General features: G+C 38.6%; 1 protein-coding gene across 3 annotated transcripts in view; it reads left to right on the forward strand.

Annotated features, from left to right (window-relative positions):
* Positions 1-536: 536 nt before the first annotated feature.
* Positions 537-9,551, forward strand: part of LOC139960484 (nucleosome-remodeling factor subunit BPTF-like) — a 29,773-nt gene continuing 20,758 nt past the window's right edge. For 2 of the 3 annotated variants that reach the window (XM_071958869.1, XM_071958870.1), the window contains exons 1-4: positions 538-2,272; positions 4,144-4,349; positions 5,027-6,414; positions 7,509-7,653. In XM_071958869.1, the coding sequence (XP_071814970.1) occupies positions 882-2,272; positions 4,144-4,349; positions 5,027-6,414; positions 7,509-7,653 (3,130 nt within the window). In that variant the 5' untranslated portion in view covers positions 538-881. Of the gene's footprint in view, positions 2,273-4,143; positions 4,350-5,026; positions 6,415-7,508; positions 7,654-9,551 lie in introns of all 3 variants that reach the window. The other variant, XM_071958868.1, reaches the window with a different exon arrangement.

A 9,551-nucleotide genomic window follows, 5' to 3' on the forward strand; every position in this document is an offset into this window, starting at 1 on the left:
ACTGACACTCTCCCAAGGCTCCGCCCAGTTTTCACATAAAGTAGGAGGAGCTCTCACTATTTAACGCCCAGCGATTGTGCTACTCAAAATATAAAAAAAATCGCAATTTTCTTGCCGACAGGAGAACTATTACACATGATAAAAAGGGAAAATGCAATGAAAAGGCACTAAAAGGAAAAATATTCTTAAAATTGTAGATGAAAATTGCTCTTATTGTTGTTAGAAAAAATAAACTCGATATTGCGTAGATTGGCAATAATAGGCCATAAAAAAATTCAATCTTTGTGACGATCCTGTGTTAAACAATCTGTGATTGGTCATTGATACCAAATTGATTCTAACCATATTTGTTTATAAATGTGTCCTTATCTATACATACTACTATCTAAATTTCTTATAATTTGATATAATAATTGCATTTTTAGAGGAAAATATTAATATGGTGTGCAATTTTATGAGTATACTATTATAAAGAATGAAATAAAATAATAATGGCTGAGGTCTTAAGCCAATCAGATTGGTTCTACTACTCAGTGGACGAAAGACTGTAAGGCCGTACATGGATCAAGATCTGACGGCAAAAATTACCACGGAATATCTCGGGATGCAAATATGTTCAAAATTCACCGTATGATGACGAATGATATTATCCCCGTGAAATGAGGTGAAATTCTGAGGAGAAAAAGAGAGCATCGTAATTAATGTAGGTCACGTGGTCAATTCTCATGAAAGGATGGCGGACCTGAAATGTTGCCGCTAAGTTCAGTGTCGATTGAAAACCCAAACACACGAACTACTCTGCCATCCGACTTTTCTAGTAGTAACCACATGTGAATAACAGTGTAAAGCCTAACAGGAGCCTGTTTCGAGCTTTACTAGTCATGAAGAGAGGTCGTGGTCGTCCACCGAAAAATGCGTCCAGCTCCAGAGACTCAACACCGCCGAATCGTACCAAAATCGGTCGAGGGAACGCTGGAACAAGTTCCCATGAAAGTCCTTCCAGCTCTCGTTCAAGCACCCCCGTAAGTCAATCTTCAACAAGTACCCATTTGTCAGACTTTAAAGAAAGTAATGGCAGGGCTAGCAGAGAAGCGGCTCGTAGGAGTCAAAGACTTATTAAACAAGTCATTGCAGGTGACAAACGTCAGCCTAGCTCAAAATCAAAAACACCTAAGAATAAGACTGCTGGGAATGCAGCTGGTACCCCTTCAGGGACACCAAAGTCCTCCAAGAAAAAGTCTAGTAAGAAGAAGAAGAAGTTTGAATTTGGGGAGAGCAGCTCCGAGGAGGAAGCAGCAGTGGACTACGAAAGTCCGGATTCAGACAGTGAAGATTCCTCTGACGAAAACGCTGACAATGTTTCAGATAATTTGTCCGATGCTGAAAGTGAACTAGCGTCAGAGGCAGAAAGTGAAGTAAGCTCAGTGAGTAGTGCGAAAAGAAAACTTATCCACTCTAGAGTAAATCGTGCACCATCTCCCGTGTGGTGCAAAGAAGAAATAAATGTCCCACAATTGACATTACCAAAATCTAGTGAAGATCTTTTAATCGAGAGCAAAGATGTCATGCCAGCTCTGGCTGTGTATGAAGTGCTTAGGCACTTCTATACCCAGTTGCGGCTGTCTCCTTTCCGGTTTGAAGAATTTTGCGCTGCTCTAATTAGTGACGAACAATGTGCCCTTTTGTCAGAAGCACAACTTGCTCTACTTCGTGCAATGCTCAGAGAGGAGGAGTCAAGTAGTACAACTTTTGGAGCTCATGATCAACGTGATAGTATAAATGTACAGCACTTTCTGATGGATGGGATGACATGGCCAGCTCTTGTACATCAGTACGTTGAAAGTGACAGAGAGTTCAGATATGTTCTTTCGTTCTTGGAAGATGAAAGTTATCCATTTGTTCCAGTATCTGATAAATTGAAAGTATTGCAGTTTCTATGTGACCAATTTATAATGTCCAATAAAGTTAGAGAGGAAATTATTAGTGAGGGTGCCATTACCTATGATGATCATTGCCGTTCTTGTCATAGATTAGGTGATCTTATATGTTGTGAAACTTGTTCGGCTGTTTATCACTTGGAGTGTGTGGAGCCACCCCTTAAAGCAGTGCCAGAAGATGACTGGCTATGTTCTGTTTGCAAGGCACATCAAGTAGCTGGAGTGAATGACTGCATCTCTGACATTGAGAAGAGTGGTCTCCTGATTCGACAGGAACCCCTTGGTATGGACAGACATGGTAGAAAATACTGGTTTCTATGCAGAAGGTTGTTTGTGTAAGTATCGATTGTCAAAAAGACCTATATGTGGCATTAAAAACATAACAAGGTTAAGTGGAGATGGGAGTCGGGATTACTGTGTACTAAATAATATGATCCAGTGAGCCATTTCTGCAGGTTTGTACAAGAATGATGTAAACATTGCTTTGATGTTCAAATTATGCAAAGTGTATTCTGTTGTCAGTCTGAATACCCTTTCATACATGGTAGTTATGCTCCTGTTACAGAACTGACAAAGTGATTAGAACTGATTGTCTTGGGGGATTGGGATGCCTAAAAATCAGCCCCGTCAGTGACAAGTTGCTTTTTTTAACAGTAAAGAAGAAAAGACAGCCATCTAAACTTCTGCATGACAAACCCATTAACTCTGTTGGCTTTTTCTGTTGGTGCCTTTATTTTTCAGAAAGTATTCTGTCATTGTACCCCTTAAACATGACTCTACCTGTGGTGCCCAGTGCCCACAAAATGCTGCAATTGCCATTGGTGAAGTGGGTACACTTTCTCCTTCAAATTTGTAGTCAGACAGTATCAATATTAGCTCTAGTGTAGGATCATGTTAATTATCATACATCTCAAAAAGTGGTAAGGAAAAGTAGGAGATAAGGTTACAGAAATCAATTCTACGGAATTAAAAGAATAGTTCAGAATGCTGTCACTTCTTCTGTAAGAGAATACAAACAAACAGAAACAAAATAAACTGTTTGCTCATCTGATTTATAAGTTAATAGAAATAGTCTAGTTGAGTATAACCTAAACCTGCAGAAAGGATAAGCAATAGAAACATGATTATCTGATTCCAAACATCCACTCTGTCTGCACTTTCCAAATTATCGCAAAGGCCTACCTTGCCGGGCACCATTTCTAAAACCCTTCCTAGCCACTAAAGAGTTACAATGATGTTTCTAACAATTTATCCATATTAATGTTCCAGTAAATACACATGTCTCTTTTTGACTATAACTTGAATCTTTAGAAGTCTGACCAAGCATAATGAAGAGAATTATCGGTGCCAACAGCCTACATACATCATCAGTATGATTTAGTTTTTCAAGTGATATTTTTGCAATCTTTGAATCAGCTATGCTCTGTTGTTGTTGTTGTTGTTAGCTCCGATAAATTATGATTTTTTTTAAAATCCTTCAATTTTTACCAAAAATAATCATGAATGAAAATCAGTCATCAGAGGAAAAAGATGGGCCGAATATAAATAAAAAAAGGCATCACCATGGAGTTGTCTGTGATCGCATTGTGAATTTCTTTAAAACACAACCCTTTGTAATACACTACATATCACAGTGTGTGTCTTTGTAGTCATGATTAAGAACAAGATTTTTGAGATGATAAGCTGAAAGAAATCATCTGGGGTAACATTGTGGGAATTGAAGGATTTTTCCTGGTAGTTACTCATCAAGTCACACCTTTGGTAATCTGAACAGCAAATTTTGTTGTCTGAAAATTGTAGCAAAGCAACAAAAAATGATCAAAATATTAGCACTAGGTTTGGTGAACAGAAAACACCAGCTTTGGGCAAGTAAAATTCCCCTTGGGGTAGATCACAAGCCTACCACAATTTTTGGTTTATTTAGTATCCAATGTGGTACCAATTTATCATTTTTAGGGGATATTTGGGAATCTGAATTCGATCAACTGGTAAACAATAAGTCATCTGCTGGATGACCTCCAAAGCTGATTTTGGTCATCTCAGTTGACTGGACAACCATTAAAACTTGGCCCTGGTGAAATGTAACTTGTCTTTCCATATATTTGCAGCATTGTCTGACACCAGGACACCCCTTGTTTTGTGTAGTTTATATAGTCTTCTGTGTTGTTTGAATTTATAAATTGTATTTTGTTTGTTTTATGCACAGTGAATCAGAAGATGATATTATCTACTACAGTACTAAGCTACAGCTGGAAGAACTGATGCAAGCTTTGGATCCTATGGTATGGGATAAAGACCTATGTCAGGTACTCTCAGAGGCGATGCCAGACATACTCGATGGCATGAAGAAAACAGAAGAATTGACCAGTCAGTACAAGGGATCCCACAGATCGTGCCTTGACATAGCCAATGGTAAGTCAAGTTGCAGATGTAATCTAACTTACATGGCAATGAGATTAAAGTAAGGAAAGCAAGAACTCTGCAATAAATAATACACTATTGTGATGCATACTCTAGAGCCCAGCAATTTAACTTAGCATCCAGTCTCATTGCACAAATTTGTAGTTCATGACGTAAGCATTGTCCTTTGTTTTTATTTCAAACGATTATAGTGTTAACAGACAAAGACAAGTATCCACGTTGATGAAGGAAACTCTGATTCGCATTGTTTGCAAAAGTGCTTTCGTCCTGTGATAAAAAGTACCTGTTCATATTAATGTGATTGTAGGGAACCTGTCAATACTGCAAGGCGTGATTTCAGCTGTCATGATTGGCATATGTTTGTGAAGGTACTGTACATGATGGATTGCAGAGTGCAGCTCTAAATTGTGTATTATACACAACACTCACTCATTCATTAGTTTATTTATGCAGGTGTTTTGTGAAAATGTTTATTCCAAATGACTACTTACTACATCTAATGAGAAGTGAACTACCTGTTATGAAAGGCAACCAGCTGTGTCAGTAATTGTATCTTATAATGCTACTGTTAAAGTATTTAGTATACATTTTTTAAGGTTTTATTTCAATTTTGAGCTCAACTTCAAAACATCACATTCTTATCTCAGCTTCTGTGTTTTCTCTTTTAGGAGAAATTTTAGATGCCAAAAAGGCTAAGGAAGAAGAAGAAAGGAGGAAGATAGAAGAGGAGGAGAAACGAGTGGAAGAGGAGAAACGATTGGAGGAAGAGAAGAGATTGGAAGCAGAGAGGAAAATAGAGGAGGAAAAAAGGTTAGAAGAAGAGCAGAGATTGGCAGAAGAGAGAAGAGTGGAGGAAGAAAAGAGATTAGAGGAAGAAAAGAGATTAGAGGAAGAGAGGAGATTAGTGGAAGAGAAGAGATTAGAGGAAGAAAAGAGATTAGAGGAGGAGAAGAGATTGGAGGAAGAAAAGAGATTGGAGGAAGAAAAGAGGTTAGAAGAAGAAAGAAAACAGCAAAAAGAGGCTGAGGAAAGAAAGATTCAGGAAGAGCAAAAAGCTTATGATAAATCTCAGGGAATTGATAAGTGTGAAGCAGGAGAGAATGAAACTGTTAGAACTGGTACAAGTGAAACCAAAGGTGGTGAAACCGACAAAGACAAAGATACGTCTTCAGCCGATACAGGTTCTGAAAGCAAAGAGCAGAAAGAGACCTCGGAGGCAGGAAAAGCTGAAGGCGGGATAGATAAAGGAGATGGAGTTACTGCAGGTGAGAAACAAGAGGATGGTTCATCTTCAAGGAGAATCATGACTAGGTCTAGAAATCCCAATTACAAACCTCCTCCTCCTAAGAGCACCCCTTTTGTTACCTATACTAATACTATACCCAAGCAGTCGACCACCACTCCAAGTGAGAGAAGGGTCCTTCGGTCGGCTGTCCGGAAAGACGAACCGATGCTAGTGATCAACGCTAAAGGAGAGATCTCGGCGGTGGAGCCCAAGAAGCCCGACGTCATCAAAGAGACATTCTTTAAACTCGGTATGGAAGGCAACTATAAACTCTATGAGAATCAGTTTTCCACAAATCGGCTGGCCCTAAATAAACCCCAGCACGCCGAAGACAGGGACAAGAAGCGCCACCTGGCAAACAAGTTTGGTATTCAGTCACCGGTTGAGTTTAAGTGGCAAGGAACTATCTATGGTAATAAGATTCTGACCATTTCGACATTAAGGCTGACCATCACTCAGTTAGAGAGTAACATTCCCACACCTTTCATGCACACGAATTGGCCGACTCACCGCAACAATTGGATCAAGGCAGTCCACATGTGTTCCAAGCCACAAGCGTTTGCCTTGGCGTTGTCCGTGCTGGAGTGTGCTATCAAACCAGTGGTGTTCTTTCCAGTCTGGACCGACGGTCTCGGTCATACCAAGCTCAAGAAAGTGACCGTTATGGAAAAAGAAGAGAGAAAACGGGCAGAGAAGAGGAAAAGTGACCTGGAGGATGACCTGCATAAGATTTCACCATGGGTCAAATACTGCTTCCCTATCAAACATCAGGTATGTACATATTTTAGTTTGTCATTTGCTAAACTCAGGTGCTGGTTGATCCAGACTAAATGCCAAAACTGTCTTTACCCTCTTAGTGTATCCCGTGTGGACATACCTGTGTCGTTGTGTCCAGGTTTTTATTATTATGACAATTACAATGGTTATTTCAATGAAGTCGCTGGACCATGAGATTGCATCCTACACAGTGACTTACTCAAATATTTCCAACCATCATAATTGTTTATTGTGAAAGAAAATACCAGATCTTTGGAAGCTGGTAGTGCACTGAATTCTAAGTATACTGTAATATTACTGAGGCCATGATTTTAATCTCATGACTCTACTCCAAATTCAGCTTGCATGAAGCCTTCAAATTTAATTAAATTTATGTCAGCTCTATTGGAAAGGAAGAAGTCCAATATCGTAAAATGTATTTATTATTTAACGTTCATAGCCATGTGTATTTTCCATCTTACAAAATTTTGGAATTTTCAGTAGAAAGACTAAACATGTCCTTCACTGCTTCTCAAGGTTTTGCTGGCTTAGAATGATTATGGTGCAATACTATCTCAGTTGTGGTGCTAGTGAGTAGCAGATAGGGAAGTACTTAAACATTTTCAATCTGTCAACATGTTTTCACAAAGAGAAATTTAATAACCTTTCATCAAAATCATGAGTGCAAAAAAATTTGGCTGTCAGTTCACTCGATAAATTCAGTCCTTTGTTTGCGTCAGTAAGTTTACACAACAAGGAAAGGTAAAAAATGTTGCAAACATGCAGTGTATGCCATGGAACTGTTTTGCATGGCAGTACTGAGGTGAATGTGCAATCCATTTATCATTGATTAATGCACCTCTCTGATTGTGTTGGATGAGCAAGTTACATTAAAGAAGTCATAGTTTACAGTTATGACATCAAGTTGCAAGTCCTGTGTGATTAAGATAGAAGTAAAAAAAGTATGTATTTCAGTTCCAGATGGCTCATATGCAGGATTTGGAACGAACCCATTCTGAACGGTGTATACTGTAGGTCTTAATTCTTTCAACCGTGCCAGGGCAATGTGTGAGATTTGGAATAATTCTTTTCTTTTCATCATTTATCAGATTTGGAAACACAAAGGAGAAGAATTCCGGACATTCTTTGGTGGTGGATGGTATTGGGTGAGCTCAACCCGGAAGAGAAGACCTCTGCCTCCTCCAAGCCCGGCTAAGATCTTTCTAGACGAAAGTATCAGAAAAGCTGAAGCAGGTGAGCGCAATTTAAGTAAAATATTTTGTTTTTGGTTTCGATGATAATCTTAACCTTTGCATTCATGACAGCATATGTGTGGGTGTGGGTACACAGTATGTTTGTGTGCGTTTATGACGCCCAGCTTGTAAACATATCTGAAGAAGGGAAGGTCGGACCAATTTCATATTTAGAAGTACCACATTGAGTTAAAGAAGCCTATTGTTTTTTGTGGAGTTCAAAGGTCAGATGGGGTCACCAGGGGTCAAATTGTGAAAACCTTGTGAACACGATATCTCATGAAAGAAAGCTTGGCAGACCTCATATTTGGTGTGTAGAAGTACCACATTGATTACAAGAAGCCTAATGTTTTTTGTGGAGGTCAAAGGTCATTTAGGGTCAACAAACATTTACTTCATTCCCCTCTTACTTGTCTCTGTACACTAACACACCTTCCTAAACATAATATCGTAAGGGAAGCTTGGACAGACCGCAGATTTGGTATGTAGTTGTACCACATTGAGTACAAGAAGCCTAATGTGGGCGGAGGTCAATGGTCAATTGAGTTCACCAGGGGTCAAATTGTGAAAATCATGTTTACACAATATTCAAACATGGACAGATGGCATATTTATTATGTTGATGTATCACATTTAGTACAAGAAGCCTTTTGTTGAGGTCAAAGATCATTGCAGGTTAACCTGTGTCGTTGTGAATTTATTGTTTGTCACATCACACTGCTTTTCAATGTATTACTAAGATCAAGTATGTTGTACACTCTCACTATACATTACATCAGATTCATGAAGAAAACTGCTCCTTACATCATTGAAACCGCAGTTCATTTTTGCATTCGGTTCTATAAGTCGGCAGAATCACAAGGTGTGTGATACTTCCAAAGTCAAGTCTCAGATTTGTGTACTTTCTGCATATCTCCATTGGCGACTGTCCCTTTGTGCTTGCTGGTTGGTTACCTTATTGCCAACGCTTTCTCAAGAAAAGACAATCATGTAGTTGGCATAAATTGATTATATGTTCATCATTGTACCAGAGTGAAAACAACATTGCATATTACAGATCTTTGGTTAAAATTTGGGCAACATGTCACTTGTTATCATCGAGGATCAAGTAACATTTCCAATTTCATTAGTTCTAGTGTCAGTTTCCTAAGGAATTTTGTACAGGAAACAATGGTCAGTGGATGTCAAGACTTCATACTGGTCAAATGCTATAAATCCAGGGCAATATATCAATGTGATAATCATGTGCATTCCCTGGTTGAAATTTAACTTGTATGCAGGTACAAATTAGTGTTGCAACCTTGCTGCTAAACTGGAGCTCAACAATAGTTAAAGAGTTAAAACCATGTGTCCACAGTTTACTTAATACATGTATTACTTTAATGTAAGCAATGCATGACTAGGCCATTGGAATTTGGTCAAATAATTCAAATTTGCATCTCTCATTGAGTGTTTCTCAAATTGTAAGCAATTTGCAGGTTCAAACCATTCAGTGTGAAGGTGCAGAATTAACATTTACACACATAATAGGTCAGAGATCATCTTGTGCATGTATATTGTGAAAACTTGAAATCAAGCCCTCTCAGATAGTTTGTGCAGCTTCTCTTCTCAAACCTGGTTATCTCCACTTATTAGATTGAGCCTCAGAGAATGAGAATAGCTTTATAGCAGTGTAATTGATAACCTCTTCTAGCATTGCCAGCAATGAGACATGGACTCTCTTTGTGTTTGATGTCACTTGAGGTGAAATTTATTTTAAAGGGAGACTAATTGTCAAAACATTTCCATCAGAATAGGTTTAAGAAAATTCTGAATACTTGAATGGATCTGACATAACTCTTCAAATTTGGAGTAATGCATTTTGCCAGTTACAGCAGTTTGAAGGATACTTTCTACTCT

The sequence above is a fragment of the Apostichopus japonicus genome, chromosome 19 (genome assembly GCF_037975245.1).
Source record: "Apostichopus japonicus isolate 1M-3 chromosome 19, ASM3797524v1, whole genome shotgun sequence".
Classification (NCBI taxonomy): domain Eukaryota; kingdom Metazoa; phylum Echinodermata; class Holothuroidea; order Aspidochirotida; family Stichopodidae; genus Apostichopus; species Apostichopus japonicus.